Source organism: Saccopteryx bilineata, chromosome 6, assembly GCF_036850765.1.
Source record: "Saccopteryx bilineata isolate mSacBil1 chromosome 6, mSacBil1_pri_phased_curated, whole genome shotgun sequence".
Classification (NCBI taxonomy): Eukaryota; Metazoa; Chordata; class Mammalia; order Chiroptera; family Emballonuridae; genus Saccopteryx; species Saccopteryx bilineata.
The window spans coordinates 109,908,109-109,930,713 of NC_089495.1; the positions used below are offsets into that span (position 1 = coordinate 109,908,109).

At 47.7% G+C, this 22,605-nt stretch overlaps 1 protein-coding gene across 1 annotated transcript; it reads right to left on the reverse strand.

Annotated features, from left to right (window-relative positions):
- Positions 1 to 3,310: 3,310 nt before the first annotated feature.
- On the reverse strand, positions 3,311 to 22,605 carry SLC25A15 (solute carrier family 25 member 15). The gene is made up of 7 exons (XM_066235007.1): positions 22,453 to 22,605; positions 19,816 to 19,940; positions 15,099 to 15,357; positions 10,281 to 10,418; positions 8,055 to 8,224; positions 6,727 to 6,885; positions 3,311 to 5,098 (listed from the first exon to the last, which is right to left on the reverse strand). The coding sequence occupies exons 2-7, from the start codon at positions 19,868 to 19,870 to the stop codon at positions 4,974 to 4,976; spliced, it is 906 nt and encodes a 301-aa protein (XP_066091104.1). The 5' UTR covers positions 19,871 to 19,940; positions 22,453 to 22,605; the 3' UTR covers positions 3,311 to 4,973.

Here is a 22,605-nt window from a genome sequence, read left to right on the forward strand (position 1 = left end):
GGTCCTGTGTTCATGGGGAATCATTTTCTCTTTGGTACCAGGTATGGTTTTATTATAAGTACCTTCACTGCCACTGTACCTTTTATTTTTTGTTTTAGGAATTAAATTTAATGGAGTGACATTGATCAATAAGAGTACATAGGTTTCAGGTAAGTTTATTGCATTGTGTGCCCATCACCCAAAGTCAAATCACTTTTTCTTTTAATTAATTGATTTTACAGAGAGAAGGCAGAGGCAGGGGGAACAAGAAATATCAGCTCATAGTTGCTTTATTTTAGTTGTTCACTGATTGCTTGTTGCATGTACCTTGATCACGCAAGCCCAGGATTTCAAACCGGCGATCTCAGCATTCCAGGTTGATGCTCTATCCACGGTGCTGCCACAGGTCAGGCCCAAAGTCAAATCATTTTCCATTACCATTTATTTGTCCCACTTTATTCCCCTCCCCACCTATACCTACTCCCTGATAACTATTTCACTTTTATCTATGTCCACGAGTCCCAGTTTTATCCCACTTATGTGTGAAATCATATAGTTCTTCACTCTTTCTGATTTTCTTATTTCACTTAGTATAATGTTCTCAAGGTCCATCCATGTTGTTATAAATGGCAATATTGCATCATTTCTTATGGCTGAGTAGTATTCTATTGTATATATGTACCAAATCTCCTCCTCCTCCTCCTCCTCCTCCTCCTCCTCCTCCTCCTCCTTCTTCTTCGACAGAGAGAGGGACAGACAGACAGGAAGGGAGAGATGAGCAGCATCAGGTCTTTGTTGCGGCACTTTAGTTGTTCATTGATTGCTTTCTCATATACTGGGTGGCTACAGAAGAGCAAGTGACCCCTTGCTCAAGCCAGCAACCTTGGGCTTCAAGCCAGCAACCTTTGGGCTCAAGCCAGTGACCATGGGGTCATCATGTCTATGATCCCATGCTCAAGCCAGTGACCCTGCACTCAAGCCAGCGACCTTGGGGTTTTGAACCTGGGTCCTCTATGTCCCAGGCCAATGCTCTCCAGGCATCCCCAAACTGCGGCCCCCTGAGGCCATTTATCCAGCCCCCCGCACTTCCAGAAGGGGCACCTCTTTCACTGATGGTCAGTGAGAGGAGCACTGTATGTGGCGGCCCTCCAATGGTCTGAGGGACAGTGAACTGGCCCCCTGTGTAAAAATTTTGGGGACCCCTGCCACTGCGCCACTGCCTGGTCAGGCTGTATCACATCTTCTTTATCCAATCCTCTATTGAGGGACACTTTGATTTCCATGTCTTGGCCACTGTGAATAATAGGGTGAACATGGGGCTGCATGTGTCTTTACGTACCAATGATTTTGAGTTTTGGGGGTATATACCCAGGAGAGGAATCGCTGGGTCATATGGTAGTTCTATTCTTAATTTTTTGAGGAACCACCATACCTTCTTCCATAATGGCCATACCAGTTTACATTCCCACCAGCAGTGGATGAGGGTTCCTTTTCTCCATACCCTCTCCAGCACTTGCGATTGTTTTGTTGATAACAGCCTATCTAACAGGTGTGAGGTGGTATCTCACTATAATTTTGATTTACATTTCTCTAATAGCTAATGAAGATGAGCATCTTCTCATATATCTTTGTTGTCTATATATCTTCATGGGAGAAGTATATGTTCAGGTCCTCTCCCCATTTTTTAATTAGATTGTTTGCTTGTTTGTTGCTGAGCTTTGTGAGTTCTTTATCTAGTTTGATTGGTTGCCTTTTTGTTTTGTTGTGGGTCCCTTTTGCTGTGCCGAGGCTGTTTAGTTTGACGTAGTCCTATTCATTTATTTTTGCCTTTACCACCCTTGCTTTGGGGTCAAACTCATATGTTCTCTATAACTGCCACTGTACTTTAAGGCCAAAGTTGTCCTTCAACACTTCTATTTTGGCTTTATTGAAATTATCCTCATTTGATTGGCAAGGCTGTCAACAATCTAGACCAAGTTCAATTCATCAGGAAACAAAGATATCAACTAAACCATGCTAAATTCAAAACATTTGTCCCCTTCAACAACGTCCATATTTTAATAATTCCCTCCGGGTTTTCACAACAAAGAATCCTGACAGGTACCTGACTCAGGGGTTAGAAATAAGAACTTTAAATATTCTCGAGAATAATAAAAGCAAGCTAAAGAAAGGGGGTTGGAAACATGCACAAACATGGGTTAATATATAGTGCTAGAAAAGGGGCCTGAGATAGTGGGGGGAGGCAGGGCAGTTATACGTCAGCTACCCCCCAACAAGACCAGCAGGAAACGCCCAAGCACTGTGTACACACATACTCCATCTGTGCACTGAGCAGACTCACCTTCATCTTTCGCAACACTGATACAGGTTCCGATAAACCCTGCCTGCTTTCCGGACATGGAAAGAACTTGAATTCTAGACTTGATACAGTCCACTGGGTAATAAACAGTGCCTCTGCTAAAACACACAATATTCATTCCTGAAAAACCTTGCACTCTACAGAATGGTCTGCATGGGGGAGATTGGGTTTGGGGTTTGGGGGCAGAGCATTCCAACTAAGCAATGTGGTAACCAGCACACTAACCACTAACCACCGAGAAGGTAGCCCAGAAATCCTGGAGGTTGCCACAGTAGGTATTTTTTTAAAAAAGGGGAACTAGGGCAATACTTTAATCAGAGAAGGGCTGGTGGGTGTCAAAGTGGCACAGGTGGGAGTAGAGCTCGGAACTGCCGGAGCTGCTATCATGGTCATGCCAGCAGGCGGCCTCTTTGAGGACGTGCTGTCAACTTCCTTCCATGCTGTGACTGCACTATTTTGTTAATCTGTGTTACAGAAACCAGTGCGGTACTGTTTCCTTTAAAATTCATGCCACAATAATCCAGAGTGCCAATCAGGCACTTAACTGATTGGGAGAAAATCCTTCGCTGGCTCAGTGAGGAGTGAGATCTGTTTCTCAATAGTGGCAAACTCCAGTTTTTAAGAATCTTGCTTTTTGAAATAAGGAGATACAGTTGGGGTTCTCTTCCTGTTGCCATAGCATAGGGTCCCCCAGGGGCTGCTTTCTGACCACCCAAGGTGAACAATTATTCGAACACAAGAAAGTTATATCAGAATGTATCAGAATTCTACTAGTTTTCTTAAACAGAATTCAATAACCTGGAATAGAATTATCCAAAACTTAATAGCAAGAAGTTTAACTCTTTTCTAACAAAAGAATTGGCATCCTGCCAAATCAGACATATCACATCCACAGCCTGGTGGGAGGAGATAGTGATTCTAGTGAGCCAAGTTTCATAATAACAGTGTATAGAAAGAACTCATATATTCAAATATTAGGCAAATAATTTAATGATATAGAACACTAGAATTTCTCTAAACACAGTATTTCAAGTTGCCATATTTTTGTCTGGAGTACATACAGATCTGAAATGGCACAAATTATACCCAGATACTGAACCATGATTTAAATAGAATGAAAAATAAATTCCTCTGACTTTCCATTCCTTACTCTCACTCTTACTTGCCTCAGACTGTTTCTATTGAAGATATTTTATTAAACCATTAAAGGAGGACATGTGAGGTCGACTGTCACAGGGTGAGATACCCTGTGAACTCGGATCCTGTTCGCTTCCTACAGGAAGTCAGTCCCACTTTTTGGCCATTTCTAGCCCATTCAAATGAAGTACCACTCAGACGGCCAAAGAACAGCAGCCATCCCCAAGTCTGTGGCAGTCAGATACCTGCACAGGGCATAGCTTAATAAAAATGGTTTTTCTTGTTCATTGCTTTATAAAGTCACACCCCATATACCGTCATTAAAATTCAAAGACAGCCAGTACCCAAATATGAGGCTGCAACATGAAAGAAGCATGACGGAGTTATGGACCCAGGAAAAACTGGGTCAGGGGGCAGCCCTGACATGACTCACGGCGGAGAGCAAACACTGCATTCCGTCTAGAGCTGAGGAGAGCGCTCCAGCACAAGCACTGTCCCTCAGCCGCCAGACAGGGAATAGGGCTTCTAGGGCCCTGGCACTCGACTCCCTGGATGGATTTGCAATTGAGAGCGTTGTCCAAAGAGGACTCTGGAATCCCACCCAGGCCAAGACCCAGAGACAGAGGTAAGGGCTGTTGTCGACCACAAGATCCTCACAAAGTGTAGTAGCACAGCGTGGTCCTCAGACCCTTCCTCGACCAGCCGAGGGGAAGCTCTTTGGGAGAGAATAATGGAAGTTGGCACAGGTGAATGCCACACAGGTGAATGCCACACAGCTTCCCAAGGGCCTGATACTTTGGCCACACCCAACAATATGTCAGAAAGTATAAAATGATCCCACCCAAAAAATGAATGGCACTTGTATTTTAACAGTAGAGCATCTTGGAAAAATCCAAGATGCCCACCCTGAAACTTAAATCAGAAACATGGAATACCTGTATACACATCAGTATACAGGTATATTCTCTTTAAAATCTAGATGGGTATTTTGGTTTTCACTTGGTATACTTTCTGTGTTAAGCTGATTTTAAAAGAGACCCTATATCTAGGAGGGGTTAAGTAATCATCTATAATCATCTTCACAAAATATAGTTACCTCTGTTTTTCTGGTGTGATCTGAAACACAGAATAATATTGTGCTTCATTCACAACACACAACCATTGAAACCACATGTCTACATACAGGTTTATGCAAAACCCCTGATCTAACTATATTTAACTTTTTCTGATTAGATACCGAGGGCCACAGGCTCACCCTGTATGTCCGACTGAGGATAAGAGCAGCAACTATTATATTTCAATACAATTATTGGGCAAAAATTAAATAATATATAATAGAGGTCCTTCCATAAAGTTTAGGATTTGGGGTGAAAGAACAGAAGACAAGAAAAAGCTCTGAAATAAAAATAATTCTCCATTGGTCTTGTACTCCAAGAAGCCCTGAGATGAACGATCGTCCTCAAACACTAGGACTTGGACCTAGGTTCGCCAGAACACTTCAGTCCGCTTCAAACTGGCTCATCATCAACTTCCTGCTGTATTCATAGGCCAAAAATAGTGCCCCATTGGCAGGGAACGCGCGAATCATAGTAGGTTTCAGTCCAGAATATAAGGCCAGGATTCCTAGAAGACAGAATGATGAGCAAAGACTGAGACGCTCTTCCTTACAGATAGCCCATGAAGCTGCATAGCACAGATATTTTTATGCTTACAAATCCATACAATAGCATTAAAAACTAATGTGTGGCCCTGGAGAGGTGGGTCAGTGGATAGAGCATCGTTCTGGCATGCTGAGGTCATGGGCTCAAACAAGAAGCAACCAATGGAACTAAATGAAACAACTAAGTGGAAGAATGAGTTGATGCTTCTCTCTCTCTCTCTCTCTCTCTCTCTCTCTCTCTCTCTCTCAAATCAATAGGAAAAACAACAACACTGAAGAAAGGACTCATTTCCAGGTTTCCTTGGACTAATGGAACTAAGTAGACTCCAGGAAACTGAACAATGTCAGGTCTCCCAGCAAAGCTGTTTGAGGCTCAGGAAACAGACACCAGTCCCATGCCTGGTCAGCTCCTGGTAGATGGAGCTGGCAGAACTGAGGCTTCACACAGGCAGACAGAAGGCAAGCAGAGCCATAGTGAGCAGTCTTGCAGCTTCCCCTGGGGTGCGAAGACCAAAAGGCATAGGGACAGTGGAAAGAGCACTGAAGTTCAAGCCCCACAGCTAGTTTTAGCATTGCCCAGGGTGGCTATGAATTAACCTATCCAATTAGATGAGGGAGGTACAAGTACTTTGTAAAACTATGAAGTATTATGTAAATTTAAAGAAGGGTTGCTGTTAGTAATATACGTACAAGATGTCTGTGCTCGGGCCTGACCTGTGGTGGTGCAGTGGATAAAGCGTCAACCTGGAAACGCTGAGGTCACTGGTTCGAAACCCTAGGCTTGCCTGGTCAAAGCACATATGGGAGTTGATGCTTCCTGCTCCTCCCCCCTTCTCTCTCTCTCTCTCTCTCTCTCTGTCTCTCTCACTCTCTCTCCCATCTCTATAATGAATAAAAAAAAATGTCTGTGCTCTGTTTGGGACACAAATCGAACAGGTTCTGCATACTGTTACTGTGCTCTCTCTCTTTTTAAAAATCCAGATAGAGGAGTTGGCACCTGAAGCTTTAAGTTGCATAGTAGATGTTGGAAGGACAGGACTTCACTCACTAGTAGCATAAGACTGGCTTTATACAAACATTAAGTAAAAAATCTTCATCCTCCTATATCCCTCTAAAAATTTACAGGAAATCACCTTCAGAAGTTGCTTACTGCATTTTTAATTCCAGAAAGTCAGGATTAAGGATGTTGCACATGCTTTTAAATCCTTTAGTGGTTCTCTTAGGGTCATCTTCTGAAAATATCTGTGTTATATAAAACAAGCCATGCTAAATTCAAAACATCTGTCCCCTCAACAACGTCCATATTTTAATAATTCCCTCCAGGCTTTCACAACAAAGAATCCTGACAGGTACCCGACTCAGGGGTTAGAAATAAGAACTTTAAATATTCTCGAGAATAATAAAAGCAAGCTAAAGAAAGGGGGTTGGAAACATGCACAAACATGGGTTAATATATAGTGCTAGAAAAGGGGCCTGAGGTAGTGGGGGGAGGCAGGGCAGTTATACGTCAGCTACCCCTCAACGAGACCAGCAGCGAAACGCCCAAGCACTGTGTACACACATACTCCGTCTGTGCACTGAGCAGACTCACCTTCATTTTTCGCAACACTGATACAGGTTCCGATAAACCCTGCCTGCTTTCCGGACATGGAAAGAACTTGAATTCTAGACTTGATACAGTCCACTGGGTAAACGGCAAGCCAGAGGCAAATTCCACCAACTCCACCACTTAACATCAAAGGGACAGGGCCTAGGGAAGAAAACCAGCAAACAGCATTTTGTCTCAAGAACAGCTGACGTGATGTTTTTAGAGGTCGAGGCAGTGGCTGCAGGTAGGTACAAATAAAACCGCTCTTGCTGTGGAGCACAGCTCTCTGAGGCAACCATCACGGCGCTGAGCACACAGATTCCGTGTGGTGGTCTGAGTCTGCCCCATCGCGCCAGGACCGGAGCCTCAGTGAGGGTCACACTTAGGCTGGGCACTGTGGCACTGAGGCCATCCTGCCCCCTCCTCCAGAGGGCTGTTCTGCATGGAGCTAGCAGGTGCCCGGCCAGGGGGAGTGAGGCTGGAGACCACTGAAACACAGGTCTTTTTCTCAACTTTCTTATCCTGAAGTATTTTAATATTTTAAAGCCCAAACATCCCTGATTCTTCCTTTACTATGAAAAACCAAAGTTGTCTTATTAAACACAATAGTGAAGTCTCGGAGCTTGACTAATCCCAGAATAATTCCAAACCACTGAAGGGAGGTATTTAAGAAAAAAAAAAGGGGCCCTGGCCAATTGGCTCAGTGGTAGAGCGTCGGCCTGGTGTGCAGGAGTCCCGGGTTCGATTCCCAGCCAGGGCACACAGGAGAAGCGCCCATCTGCTTCTCCACCCCTCCCCCCCTCCTTCCTCTCTGTCTCTCTCTTCCCCTCCCACAGCGAGGCTCTGACTGCCTCCCGTTTCCAGCTTCGGAAAAAAGAAAAAAAAAGGAATACCACTCATATAAGCCAAACACTGATTTACTGTGTCAAGCAGCTAAAAGGAAAAGAACTATAAATTTCACTGCTCTCAAAACACTATCAAGGTTTATTACCAAGTTTTAAGCTTATTACAAGATAATTTATAGGTGATTTCCCATTTATTGCTGATTCCCTCCCTATAGGGAAGGAATTGCTGTATTTCCTCACCCCCAAAACGGAGCCAGTAAATGAACAAATGTTCTTCCAGTGCAGAGGTTTGGGATGACTGCTCCAGCCTGTCCTGAGGAAATCAGCAAGCTCAGAGGAAGGTGCCGGCAACTGCAGGGCCACGTGGCTCCCCAGCATGTGGAAACCCAGGGCAGGTACACCCCCACAGGTGGGCAGAGTGTGCGGAATCGCAGGAACTGCACTTGGGGAAAGCTGACACCATCAACCCAGCGTGAATACACGTACCTAGTTCGTCTTTGGATCTCCCTGACGCAAAAAACGATCGACTCAGTTCATAGCCTCCAAAAAAGAAGAAATAGCCTGGTACTTCTCGAAGCAAAGTGCTTGAGAGTCCATGGTAGAAGCCCAATGGGCCATCCTTTCCAAGAATACTCTTCACGACGGACCAAACTGTACTGGGGACAGACAGAGAGAGTGTGTTAAAAGACAACCTGGATTAGCACTCAATCAACAGACCAGATTAAGCTCTAGAAAGGAACCCGCTGATTTTATAAGCAGTCTCTGAGAATAAGAGACTTCTTTGGGAAGGAACTATGTCTAGAGAGCAATTATTCTATGACAAGTTGTATCACCTGAACTCTTCTATGGTAAAGAAATTTTATTAAAATGGTTACTATATTTCTAGAAGTCATAGTATCAACAATGTAAAAGAGCTGGAACCCCCCTTTTTATAACAGTGAGTAAGTGAAGTTACAGTAAGGAGTATCCAAACCCAGCAAGAATGAATGGTAGTCTACCTACCCCGATTCCCATCCCCTCAATCTTGGACCTGGTATTTTGGGAAAATTTGTTCAGGTGTTTTAGGGTTGTTTGGTTTTGTGTTAATGTAGAGAAATGAGCAAGGAAATAAATGTTACTTGAAGACAAAACCGAAGAAATTCTATGCAGTGAGCTACGAGTTCCTATAAGGCAAACACGGAGAATTTAGTTCTTAGAGAGGCAGGTATGCAACACTTTTTATTTCAAGTAGATCCGAGTTCTGCAGCAGAGGACGCAGGGCTCTCCTCTCTTCCTGATGGCCTGGCCATGGCGGGCTTTCTCCCTCCAGTGACAGCTAGAACCCACACACTCCCCCAGCCTCTCACTGCGTTCTCAAGTGACCTGGCTTGGGCCAGTGCAGGATCGAGCCCAGAGGTGGTAAGGACTACCTTCTTCTCACGATTATCTCCCTCTGAGGACATCAGAAGGCTCCTCAGGCATCACCCCTTAGCCAGGTCTCTTCCAGCAACCCCGCCCTCATTCTGTAATGCAAACATGACAGAGCAATCCGATTGCACACAGTTAGCCTGCCTTTCGATCTGAGTCAACCCCGAACTACCACATGCCCCTGTGTAAGCCCAGCTAGGCCTAAAATACAGTCACCCGCTATTTACTTCTGTGCAAGGTGTCCATTTACCTAAGTCCTTTGGGTCTAACCTTTTAACATTCCTTACACTACTTTCAAAGGACAAAAGGGCAACTTTATAGGTGCCGTTAATGGTCTATTTCTTAATCTGGCCACTGGTTATAAAAACATTTCATTTGTGATTACTTTATGACTTTTGGGTGTATATATTTCAATGAAACGTTTTAAAGACTTATACTTTGGGACCTCTGGCTATGAATACTAGATTCAAATTGGCTGTAATGAATCTCGAGGCTGCAGGATACAGGGTTCTGTTACCAACCCTGTCCTCACTGGGGGGGGGGGGGGGGGGGGAGTCTACGGTTTCTTCCCAGCAGATGGACAGGCTCCGAGTGAACCACAGCAATACCTACCACCAGAACTGTCATCCACCAGGGTTAAGATTTTAAAAAGCAAAATTTGAGATTAACAAAGATAATCAATTACTTTTCAATTCAAGTAAATCATATTGTATATATTAGTCTCAGAATAACTAGACTCTGTTTTTAAAACTGACTTGGAGAGTGACTTGATCATTGTAGAGAGCTATGCTTACAAGTGTTTCAGAGAGTTTTCAGAACTTGGGCCCTTTGTAGTTAAACCTGAAGGAGTAGGGAGGAGGTTAAGAAAATTACCACTAAGACTTGGGCTGATCAGCCTTTACACCCATGTGAATCCTGGGAACGGGCATCAAATACTCATCTCTGAGTCCAAATGAGCAGTTGTGAAGGCTCAGTTCTCAGTGCCCAGGCTGCCTGGCATGTGCTCTCCAGCGTGGTTGGGGATCATGCCTTAGGCACACGACAGGCCGAAAGGGGTATAACTCCTGGCTTCTCCCTTTCGGAGCTGTTAAATATCTGTTGGGAGGGGTAGTGGGTCCAACCATCACAGTCTGTTTAGAAAATTATCCTCTGACTGGTAGGGAGGAAAAGGTCTAGAAACACCATATTTTGGAGTAAATAAATCTGTTTTTCTATCTACTATTTAATTTTGGTACAGTATAAAATTGCAAAATACTCAATACCCTAAGGCAACAGAGACCCACTGTTTGTGCCTCGGGTGCTTACTTCTGGCTTTTGGCTATCCTTCCTGACGTCTCCATCTCATACATGGTCTGCAGCCGGCACTTCACGAGCTCGGTGGGGCAGAGCACCAGTGCGGCAAACGCGGAGGCAAAGGATCCGGCAGCGGCGTTCTGCAGATCACTGGAAGGACCACAAGCACAGGAGACCAGTTACCTGCCCATTCTCCACTCGTTCAGTACTCACGCTGAGGCACTCCGGGGCAGAGGGAGCAGCACAAAAGGTCAGAAACGAGTGCCCACGGGGAGTCTGCCCACGCCGTTTCATCTAAGGGTTCCACAACCCTCGGAGGTCGACAGCAATATACCAATGCCTATATGGGGAAGATAATGTACCTAGTCACATAGCTCCTAAGTGGAATAATAAAAGCTTTATTCAGAACGCTTCCCAGGCGATGTTCTCTGGCCCGCGAGACGGGGGTCAGAGAAGTCGCATGCAGTGCTAGGATTCAAACCCAGTTCTGCTGACTATGAAGTCCATGCTCTTTTTATTGGTCACAGTGCTTTGGACTGAATGTGTCTCCCATCCCAAGTTCCTATGTTGAGGCCTTAACCCAATGTGATGCTATTTGAAGTGGGAGGGGCCTTTGGGAAGTGGTTACATTTAGATGAGGTCATGAGGGTGGAGCCCTTATGGTGGGATTAGTTCTCTTATCAGTATCAGTAGAGCCCAGAGAGCTGGCTTGCACGGTCTCTGCCATGCAGCACACAGGAAGGAGCTGTCCCTCTGCAAGCCGAGAAGAAGGCCCTCACTAGACACTGAATCAGCCAGCACCTTGATCTTGGACTTTCCCACCTCCAGAACTTTGAGAAACAAATGTTTGTTGTTTAAGCCAACAAGTCAATGGTATTTAGTTATAGCAGCCAGAAGTAAGGCACGCAGTGACACACAAAACAAAACATGGACAGGAGGAAAAATATTTCCTATTGTCCCACCACCCTACAACACACACTATTAATGCTTCAGTGTATTTGTCACTGAGCTTTAAATAAGTCTAGGTTCTGAGGACCATCCCTGCAAGCCCAAAATCCAACCTGGAGCAACACATAATAACTTCCACAAATGAAAATCCAGAATAAATTTTTAACCAAAACGTTGCTCATTCCAAAAAGATTTCCCAGGTCAACTGATGGCCTCTTGACCTCAGCAATGCAGAGGGCACAAAGGCGAAGGTGAAGCCGGTGTGAGTCAGCAAGTTTGGCGGCTGCAGGGAAAGTGGCTAAGCTGGAAGTATAAATGGAGGTGTGAATGAATGCACATGAATACAAACAGGGAAGTATTCGCCTCCTCCTCTTGTTTAGGACCACCAGCCACTGTCACCAGCAGGATTGTGAAACTGGAATTCAACAGAGTTCAAGAATATGGGGGAAAGTTGCCTGACCAGGTGGTGGCACAGTAGATAGAGCATTGGACTGGGATGCGGAGGACCCAGGTTCAAGACCCCAAGGTCACCAGCTTGAGCACGGGCTCATCTGATTTGAGCAAAGCTCACCAGCTTGGACCCAAGGTCGCTGGCTTGAGCAAGGGTTTACTCAGTCTGCTGTAGCCCCACGGTCAAGGCACATAAGAGAAAGCAATCCATGAACAACTAAGGTGTCGCAACGAAAAACGACACCTAATGATTGATGCTTCTCATCTCTCTCCGTTCCTGTCTGTCTGTCCCTATCTGTCCCTCTTGCTGACTCTCTGTCTCTGTAAAAAAAAAAAAAAAAAAAAAAAGAATATGGGGGAACGTCTAAGGAACACACTGTTAGGAAGATTTCTCTGACAGTTCATGGGTCAAAAAGGTGACCCTTTCCAACCCTGAGACAGTGTTTCATCATGGGAGCACCACTGGCACGTGGAGGACTCACAGCAGGACAACTGGCTCCTGACACTCGCCCGTTTAAAGCCAGAATCCTATTTTCACGGGACAACCAGCACCACTCACAGGTTTCCCGAAGCCCACGGGTAGTAGCCCCTCAGCTTACTGCCCCAAGGATAGAGATCCCCTTATGACCTTTCTCCAAACCAGGAGCAAAGGCTTCCCAGACCTACCACATTCAGTTGTCCTAAAAGTTACAATAAACCAATGGTCAGATAAACTCATGTCAAACATTAGTGTCAAATCAAGGGCCACCTTCAGTCCCACCCTGATATCCTAACCCCTAGTGGCCTGGCCTTGGCACCTGGATGGGTGTACAGTGGTGTCAGGTGTCAAGAGGCTGGCGTGGAGCGGCTCTGTCTCCGGAGGAATCAAACGTCCTTCTGATGTTAGAGAACTGGACATCAGACCATTTCCAGAGGAGAGCGGCCAGCACATGGCTGTGCAAGCGCTCAGCGCTCCAGGGTGCGCCAACCGCCTGCCACTCCATTTCTCCATCCCCTCCAGCTCCGTTCCTGCTTCCGATTGTCAAAACCAAACCTGAAAAATGGTTTCTGCTGCCTTTCATCCAGCAGGCGGACCCATACTCGGCCTCCCATGAGGACTGTCAACCTGCTGACAGGCAACAGTCAAGCAAGGTCATTAACCAGTTTGCCAAGTTTACTGGAACAAAGGTGGCATCGGTAAACGGAGCCGCCCATTCAGCTCAGGTGCAGCAATGGCTGGCAAGCCTGCACAAACAACTGGATGTGCTGTTACAATGTAACAAGGCCAGATCCTATTAGCAGTGGACTTTGGCTTTCTTTTCATCAGCACTCTCCTCTACCAGTGCACCCTGAAGGAGGCTGTGCCTAGGGTCTAAACCAGGCGTCCCCAAACTGCGGCCCCCCGAGGCCATTTATCCAGCCCCCACTGCACTTCTGGAAGGGGCACCTCTTTCATTGGTGGTCAGTGAGAGGACCACTGTATTTGGCAGCCCTCCAATGGCCTGAGGGACAGTGAACTGGCCCCCTGTGTAAAAAGTTTGGAGACCCCTGGTCTAAGCATTTAGAGCTGGAACTGAAAGAGCAACAGGCATAGGATGGGATTTTGTAAGAATCAACTGTTTATCAACTGTTGGACAAACAATGTACCCGAACATGCCTGCTGTGACACCCTCCAGACAAAGTCAAAGGAGAACCACTCCGGGCAGTGTTCAAAGTTAGAACAAATATTTACAGAATTACTGCAGAAAATCTCACAAACAGTTCTTTATGTTGGCTGCTCCACTTCTTAATCTTTCCTCTAGATCTGAACCATACAAAACCCCCCAAGCTACAGTCCCAGCTGTAGTCTTACGGAGGGAATGCTGGGATGCTGGGTGGGGGCTCAGAAGACACTGCTGGGGTCCTAGCTTTCTCGTCCTGACGCAGTGGGCTTGAGCATGTCAGTATCTGCCCCTCACTCCCTCGTCTGTGAAACATAACACCCGCTTTGCTCCTCTCCCAGGACCTTGGTGAGGGCCCCTCGGAGCTCTGTCAACTCTAAGAGGGCATTTCCCCATCAGGTGCCAAGCAAATTGTTTTCCAAGATGAAAAAGAACACTCTGAGTTCAAAAAGGAACAGAGTGCCGGTTGGGGCCAAGGGAGACAGGACGGTGCTTTGCTGTGGAGCTCCTCCCGCATCTCTCGTAACTGCTCCCGTGTCCTGGTCTTCCCCCTGTGGGCACCTAAGGGCGCTGGAGGCCTCCGCCCCAGGTCTCCTCAGTACAGGGGCCCTCCCTCGAGGGGGGAGCTACAGTCACAACAGGTTGTAGTCTCTGTTGTGGGAAACCTCACTCTCCCCATTTATCCCCTGCTTATTTCATCACTTCCTCTTTTTCCTGACCCTTCTGTGTGGGAGGGCCCTAGGATCAGCATGCAGCCCCCCATAGACTCTGGCCCTGGGTGGGTTCATCCAGCCCCTAACTTCTAAAAAGCAGGTTCCAACCATCAAGACAGAATTCCTGCATATAAAAGGGAATATCTTAAGGCTTCTAGGCACATCCAGGAAAACATTTCTGTACAGAAGAAACCTACTCTAGTCATCTAGGACCTGTAGTTACAACGGGATTTCAAATTCCTACCAAAACCACCAATAGGCCTGCCCTTTCATGAGGCCGATCTAACGGTTTTATTTCAACTGTATCAACATTCAAAGGAGGCATGGCTAAACATACCAGCGGTCTCTAGGTTCTTTATAGACTTTGTATAATCAGTAACCGAGGATGGCAGGACACAAGCCAGTCTTGATGTTTGTGGCAGACCTGGTCAGAGAAGGTTCACCTGTTCCTTTCTCAGATGCTCTGACCCTTCCTAGAATTCCATGTTCCTCCTCAAACCTATTTGGTTCAGGCGACCTCTTCCAAGCCTCTTCTTTTTGCTAATAAAGTAGAACCAAGAGCGTGGGTCACAGCTGCAGCCATGGTTCTTGTCCAGCGCTCCCGCCCCCAGGAGAAGCAGCCCCGCCCCCGCAGCCTGAGGAAAGCAGTCTCCGAGACTCCCCCTGCCTCGGGGCGCTCCCTATGGATGGCTGGCACTCTTCCTCTGGTGCAATGCAAGTGAGAATTCCCATTCAGTTACAAAGTATTCATAATGGGCGTGAGGAGTACTTATTTTTGTAAAAGGAACATTGGCCTGACCTGTGGTGGCCCAGTGGATAAAGCATTGACCTGGACCGCTGAAGTCCCTGGTTCAAAACCCTGGGCTTACCTGGTCGCAGCATATGTGGGAGTTGATGCTTCCTGCTCCTCCCCTCCCCCCTTTAAAAATGAATAAAATCTAAAAAAGAATTATAAAATAAATAAAAAATAAAGTCTTAAAAAAAAAAAAGAAACATTCTTCTCCATAAAGTATCATAAAAATCTTGATGACAGAGCAGTGTTGTTTATTAAGGAAGGCGCGCCAGTGTCCTCAGCTCACCTCAGCTTTGCCTGCTTGTCCAGTCCGACCACCTTGCGCACCACCTGCTGGCAGAAGCCGTAGCACATGAAGAGCACCGAGTTCTCGGCGATGTTGGCGATGAGCGCCGGGCTGGTCCCCTTGTAGAAGCCCCGGAAGCCCACCTGCGCGTAGGTCTTCAGGCAGCAGTCAGTGAGGCCCCTGTACAGGTCGGGGAACGTCTGCATCTTCACTTTCATCGTGTCGAAGGGCTGCCCGGTCAACACACATGCCGTGCCCCCTGCCAACAGCACAGAAGTCTTCTGTAGCACAAGTCTACAGCTGTGTTTCAGAGTGCAGCCTTGACTACCCGCTGACGTGAGGGACAGGCAGCCTACCCCGGCACTGACCTCCGACTTGGCTCAGTCTGACCTCTTGCTCCCCCAAACCTTCTAACCTGGTCCAGTAAACAACACACGCACCCAGCACCCAGCTGCAGCCGTGAGGAGCTCCCATGGTAGAGGGGCTGCTGTATGCCACCCAGCTGCAGCCATGAAGGAGCTCCCATGGTAGAGGGGCTGCTGTATGCCACCCAGCTGCAGCCGTGAGGAGCTCCCATGGTAGAGGGGCTGCTGTATGCCACCCAGCTGCAGCCATGAAGGAGCTCCCATGGTAGAGGGGCTGCTGTATGCCACCCAGCTGCAGCCATGAAGGAGCTCCCATGGTAGAGGGGCTGCTGTATGCCACCCAGCTGCAGCCGTGAGGAGCTCCCATGGTAGAGGGGCTGCTGTATGCCACCCAGCTGCAGCCGTGAGGAGCTCCCATGGTAGAGGGGCTGCTGTATGCCACCCAGCTGCAGCCATGAAGGAGCTCCCATGGTAGAGGGGCTGCTGTATGCCACCCAGCTGCAGCCGTGAGGAGCTCCCATGGTAGAGGGGCTGCTGTATGCCACCCAGCTGCAGCCGTGAGGAGCTCCCATGGTAGAGGGGCTGCTGTATGCTCAGCATCAAAGCCACTGGACACAAAGGTGCGGCATGTGTCCAGCAGTGCTGCCAAAAGGGATCTGGGCTTGAAGCCTGGCTCTGCTGAGATCCTCAATAACTAATGAAACCTGACAGTCTCAATTCCTAGGAGGGTAGGTGTAAGGATCAAATATAACAATGGATGAGAAGCCACATAATGGCTGCTACACAACAAGTGGTTAATAGCACGCCAGTGATACTGCTGAGGCATTCACGGTGCCCTTCTCCAACGGGTGGCCCAGCTTCAGTGGGTGACGACTATTCTGAACACCAGCACCAACCATGAGGACCTGGCAGGTCCTCAGACACCTACCAAGTCGATGAAGCTATGAATAATTGACAGGAATTAAATCGTCCTCCACTTGCTTAGAGTCAGACCTCTGATCATCTCATGCTCCTTAAACACAAGGAAATTGCCTCTGCATCTTCTCTTCGGCATCACAACTGGCCCTGAGTTTTATTCTGCAGGAGAGACACTCACACCATGATGTACTCTACACTTTACCAAGGTTGCTGGTGTGGCTTTTTGGTCCTTGATGTAGTTGCGGCAGCAAATAACAAGGGGCTGAGGAAATCTATCGGGCAGTGAACACAGCTCACGGGGAGGGCAGACTTTCAACAGCCAGCATTACCTGGGCCATCCACAGTGAGGTGAGGACCTCAACCCCTTCTGGATGCAGTCAGTGAAAATTCAGCTTAACGAGGCAGAGAAATGTATCATTTTCAAAATATTCCAATCAAAAAAGGCTTTTGGTTTGTTTGTAATGTTGGCATTTGAGAGAATAAACTTCCATGATCTAAAGTGCCACATCCCCCAACTATGCTAGTTAAACAAGGCATACTGCAACAGAGCAGCCAAAGTAGGGAATGCGTACTTCTATAGCTCTCAGACCTGCTATCCCAGGTTTGCCCTTGGTGCAGCTAAACCTCTGAGATGCACGCTGCCTCATGGCAATAAGGACCCAGTTACCATCTTCTTCAGCTCCTTCCCCATCCGAGCTGCCCGGGCTCTCGAGCCTGTCTGGGATCTGAGCCCGCAGTCACTGCTCACAGCAACAGTACCAGCTTCCCATTTGAGGAGCTGGACTAAAAATCTATTTGGAGGGGAGGTTCGCTTAAAAAAGAGACACAGAAGAACCTGTGTGTGTTGCACCCACATCACCTGGGACTTCGAGTGGCTCTGCTCTTACACACTAGTCACTTCCATGAGTGGGCTGTGTCCACAAAAACACTCGGGCCCTCTGCTCCTGTCCAGCAGAAATCCCAAAGCCCATGTAGAGAGCTGGGGTGGTGAAGGCTTCAAACTAACCCACCTCCAGGAGTACTGCTGGCCCGCTCGTAGTCTTAACTCAAAGAGGCCACCGAACCAGACAAAGAACCAAGCAGCTAAGGTCCTCACCTTGTCTACACCATCAAGTTGTACAAGCTCAAACAAATCTATCCGGCCTCTTTTCTATAAACACAATGAGCGTTAGGCCCTGGTCTCTAAAGGCCCTTCTAGCTCCATTGTTTGAAGACTGAGACCTCTCCCCAGTGGGTGGTTGCTTGCTATTTGCATTCTTCAAAGGGAGTTCTTAGGTCACTAACGGGAACCTCCTCTGTTCATCGCCCAGGAGTCCCTCATCAGGCTGAGAAAACACAGAACATCTGCAGAGAAGCATGCTCTAACAGGCCCTGAGGCCATTTATCCAGCCCCCACTGCACTTCTGGAAGGGGCACCTCTTTCATTGGTGGTCAGTGAGAGGACCACTGTATTTGGCAGCCCTCCAATGGTCTGAGGGACAGTGAACTGGCCCCCTGTGTAAAGAGTTTGGAGACCCCTGCTCTAGGGAGTCACACAGCCCAGGGCAGTGCTATATCACAGAAGAGTGATGCTGTGTTTCCAGGGCAGGAAGAAACACCAACCCACAGTGACTAAGAAAAGTAAGTGTTACCATGCATAAAAGCCCATACATGTTCACACTATTGTAAAAAGGCAGCACCACAAATGCCTTACACACCAGACTCCTTACCATATGGTTGCAATTTATAGTTTTAAAATTCACTGTAAATTATAAATGTGGCACACAAATGCCTTTCTAGGAAAAGGTAAGCTTTTCAACTCTATCACAATAGATCTGACATCTTTGATAGACTGACTGACTAGAGGACGTTTACCTTATTTCCCCATGTATAAGACACACCATTTTTTGAAAAATTGGGGGTCTAAAAACTGGATGTGTCTTAGACAGTGGCTGTAGTTTTTTTACCTGCATTTCCCCCTTTTTTACACTTGTTTTTACGCTCATTGTTGAAGACAGTGATTCATCTTCAGCTGAGGACACAGATGAGGACAAGCTAATGGATGGGAGTTTTGACAGAGATGAGTTGTATGAATTTTATGATGAATAAAACTTGAGTTCAACAACTTTATGTAATAGATTTTTTTTTTAATTTGGGGCCCCAAAATTAAGGTGCGTCTTATACATGGGAAATGCAGTAATTCCAAAAGCTGAGAATCTCTCTTGTGGTTAAATATCCGCCCACTGCAGAGACCAAGTGGTTCCACTGTTTCCCTGCCAGTGTCTGAATGCGGTCTGGATGGGCAAGGGGGTGGGCACGGGGCCTTAGGGGCTGCAGCTGGACTCCACAGCAGCACGAGGGGCTGTCCCAAAGGCACACAAAAGGCAACAGGCCCTCAGCGGGCGCGGGGGCGGGGCACTCCTGGGGTCTCTGACCTGGGAGCTGGTGACCTCGCCCTGCACTTCTTATCAGTGCCTGCCACATGCTGTCTCTAGCCTTCGTTAGCTTACCCTGGCCTTCTGGTCATGGGAAAAGACTTTGTTCTTCTCTTAAGCACAATTTCTTTTTCGCAATGAAGAGAATGACAGGATGAGAATAGTAGGTGGCCATCTGAAGGCACTTGATCTGTTGAGCCACAAATTCCACTGAGAAAGAGGATGGTGGGCGACCCACCCCCCTGGCCTCTCCAGCTTTAGGAGCAGCGACCCAGTACAACAATCGGTGTGGGAGGCAAGGGTAAACCAATGTTTTCATCTGAGGAGTCTGAGCATTCGAGTGCTCGTCCAGCCCCAACATAAAACGGATCTGGAGAACAAGTTACTGACCACCCGCTTCCCATTCTGTCCTTTGCATCAGGCCTAGCAGAGGTGAGCTTTCTAAAGAGTGGCCTGTTCCAAGCTATGCCGGGGAGTACTTACCTGTGCCCTGTGGGGCCACAGTCTGCATCATTCCCCAGAAAATCCTAGGGCCTCACATTACCTTTCTGGGCTTAACACTACAGTGACTGCCGGTCTCATTTACTGAAGGCAATTCTAAAGGCTGCCCTCTTCTCTTTCCCTGGTAGTAAGGACAGTAACGGGATTCCGTGAAGAGATGTCACAGTGTTATTTTTACACTACAAGGGCTTTGAAGACTGCCAGGCTTGGAGTGGAATCCCAAGTCACCTGCATATCCCAGCTGTGTGACAAAGGACAAGGGACTTCAGCTCTGAAGTGTGATGTTTCCCAGCTATAAACTGGGACCTTCCTACCCTGTAACCCAACTCATACAGTTTAAATATAATGGGAACTACTCTGTGCTTAGAACTCAGAATTACACTTCCGTTAAGTGGATTCATTCTGAGTTACACCATACTGATTTTGGGGTGAGAAAGGAAGTATTTTCCCCACGCCCTCTCTCGATCTCACTGTAGAAGGTGCCTGTGGAGGAGAGGACAGAGCTTTGTCCAGGATTACCTGCAGCCCCGGCAGTGAGGTCAATGGCAGCTTGGATGGCAGGATTGGACTTCATGTTTGCCCACACCTCTGCTGGGCTCTCTGGAAGGCAACTTCCTAAAGCTTATGACAGGTGCCTCATATCCCTGGGAAGAGACAAGAGTTCATCATCAGACAGGCCTCGGTAGCCTCCCTTTCTCCAGGCCCGCTGCTGCGTTACTGGACCTGAACTTCTGGGAGCTGGGAAATTAGCTCTGGGTTGCTCCAAAGGGAGAAGGCTAAAGATGTCAGTGTGGCTTAGTGACTGGCCTCCCTTTTAACCCGCCTACCGCATCCTCACAAAAAGCTCACAGATCAAAAGCCTTCCTTGAGTATCAATGCTACAGCCACTAGTGAAGGGCACTTCAATATAATCTTTCAGAAACCTAGAAACAAACGCCGAATAAGTGAGCCAGCCACATCAAACTAGTTTTCAGAAGCCTAAGTTGAACCATTACTCAACTAGGCTCAGTTCTAATTTCAGACAGCAGCCTGTGCTGGGACCCTTGGAGAACGTCACAAAACAGATAGTCTGGAAAAAAAAAGAGGTTAGGAGCTCTGCCAGTGACACATGCCTGGGTCTGAATGCCAGCAGGGTGGCCCCTTGGGCCCCTAAGCCGGAGAGATCCCCACCTACACAAGGTGAATAATGAAAGTATTATTATTATAATACAAATAACCACATGGACAGATGTGATATTGATCTGTGACCATGCACCACAAATTCTTAGAATGAACAACTACCAAGCAGAGCAGAAAACATCAGTTATAGTCATCACGGCCCCCACCAAGGTTCTCAACTGTAAAGTGCACAAGATTCACCTGGGACCCTTGCTGAAATGCAGATTCTGACTGCTAGGCCTCCAATGAGACCAAAAATGCTGCCAGTCGACATGCTGATAATTCCCGACCACCAAGCGCACTTTGAGAAGCAACACCCGCTCCCTTGTGTCCCAAATTTGCTCAATAAAAATGACCTGGGACACCTGTGAAATATTCAAATAACTAGGCCTCTCTCCTGGAAAATTTGATTCAGTGTAAAAACTAGCATTTACTCCTGTACCTTTAGAAAAAAATCAACTATGGCTGAGGCATGAACTTAATATGGACTAAAAAAGGCAAGATGACCCATTAACATGAAAAATAATCAATTCAGCAACCAATTCTGAATGGTTTTTAAACTATGTAAGCGATGTATCTGTTAACTACAAGGAACAGTTTTCATCCTTCCCTACACTGAAGATCTGTGTGTGGTCCCACACAGGCCACCCCTCAGGAGGGGGTGGGTTGGCTGGGTTATTGATGGAACACCAATGTCTTCAAAATGTCAGCAGAAAGTAATTTTAATCACCAAATGTTTTTCAACCACTTGAAGAAGGTTGCCAACAATCAGACACCAAGAATCTAACTTTCTTTACAAAAAAAATTTAAAACCAGCAACAACCAAAATAGTTCTTAAAGCAATAAGGTTTGAAGCACAAGACACCATTTAACATTATTGATAGGCCCAGAGGGGCAGTACCAATTATTAAGATTGATAAGGTGGTGGCCATCCAGTGTCTGGAGAAGGATATCAAGGTCCTAATCTAATCTCTCCCTTTTCCCAGATGGAAAACTGAGGCCGGAGTTAGATAACTTGGATGTGTATCAAGGAGAAATCACACAAACAGGGCACATCCAGTGTGGCCTCTGAGTGCAATCCTTCCTCTCAGAATGGACATCGCTTTCTTAGAAGTAAAGAAAGGCACAGCAGATCGTACGATGTCACTGTGACTCCAACCCCTTTAGGTAACCTGAATTCATACACATCAAATCCTACAAACAACTACTTGTAGAATTATTAGGCTAGTAAATAGTGATAGGAATGAACACATTCAGTCAGAAAATATGGGCAATGGATTCGAGTCATGCGTAGCTTTGGCTTGAAGAAGACGGCTTGACAGAAGCAAGACTGATCAGCGGGAGTTAAAACTGATTGGTAAGCCTTCAGTACCACCTGGACTATAAAAACGGAACCCTTTCAGGGTCCTTTTACTCTCCTTTAAACGACACCAGGGTCTGACTTCAGGAGAGACAGCAGCGCTGACAGTGCAACATGGCACAGCAAGAGGCCGCTGTCCATCGGCTCCTGGGGCTGGGGCATAAGGGCGCTGGGATGCCAGCCAGCCTCGCCGCTGAGCCGCCAACGAGGCACTCTTCCCCGGGGCCTCGGTTCCCCGTCCGCACGAGAGGCAGCCGAAGAAGACGAGTTTCAACTTTCTGTCCCCGGCTCTGACACGCTCGCGAGCTCTGCCCAGCAATCTGTAAGGGCCTCTCATTCATTAGCGCCTGGGTCGTCCCGGGCGCAGGGGCGCAGACGGCAGGAGCCCCGAGGCCACAGGATTCTGCGTGAGCAGGGACGGGCAACACCTCCGGCAGGTGAGCGCCGGAGGGAGGAGGCCGCGCAGCCCCCGCGTCTCCGCCGCGCCCGGGGTGCACGCGGGTCCGCGAGCACGTGCGCCGGCCGGCTGCCATCCCGGCGGCCCCGGGAGGTCACCCGCCCCGCCACGGAGGCCCGCCCGCTCCCCGCTTCCCGCCGGCTCCCTGCAGCCCGCGAGCGCCAGGCCGGGCTGCGCTCACCGCCGCGCCCGCCGACCGTGTCCTTGTCTGGCTCCGGCCGCCCGCAGTCACCTCCCGCTCTGCGACGGGGGTGGCCGCTTAACCCCCACGTGGGCCACGGGGCGGCCCCGTCCCGCCCCGCCCCGCCGGGTGCCCGAGGCGGGCGGCCTTGGG

Excerpts from the sequence above, each read along its gene's own strand:
- SLC25A15 (XM_066235007.1), bottom strand. The coding sequence starts at position 19,870 with ATGAAGTCCAATCCTGCCATCCAAGCTGCCATTGACCTCACTGCCGGG. Across the intron at positions 8,225-10,280 it reads AGGATAGCCAAAAGCCAGAA|TACAGTTTGGTCCGTCGTGA; the intron begins GTAAGCACCCGA and ends GTCTGTCCCCAG. Across the intron at positions 6,886-8,054 it reads GAGATCCAAAGACGAACTAG|GCCCTGTCCCTTTGATGTTA; the intron begins GTACGTGTATTC and ends TTTCTTCCCTAG.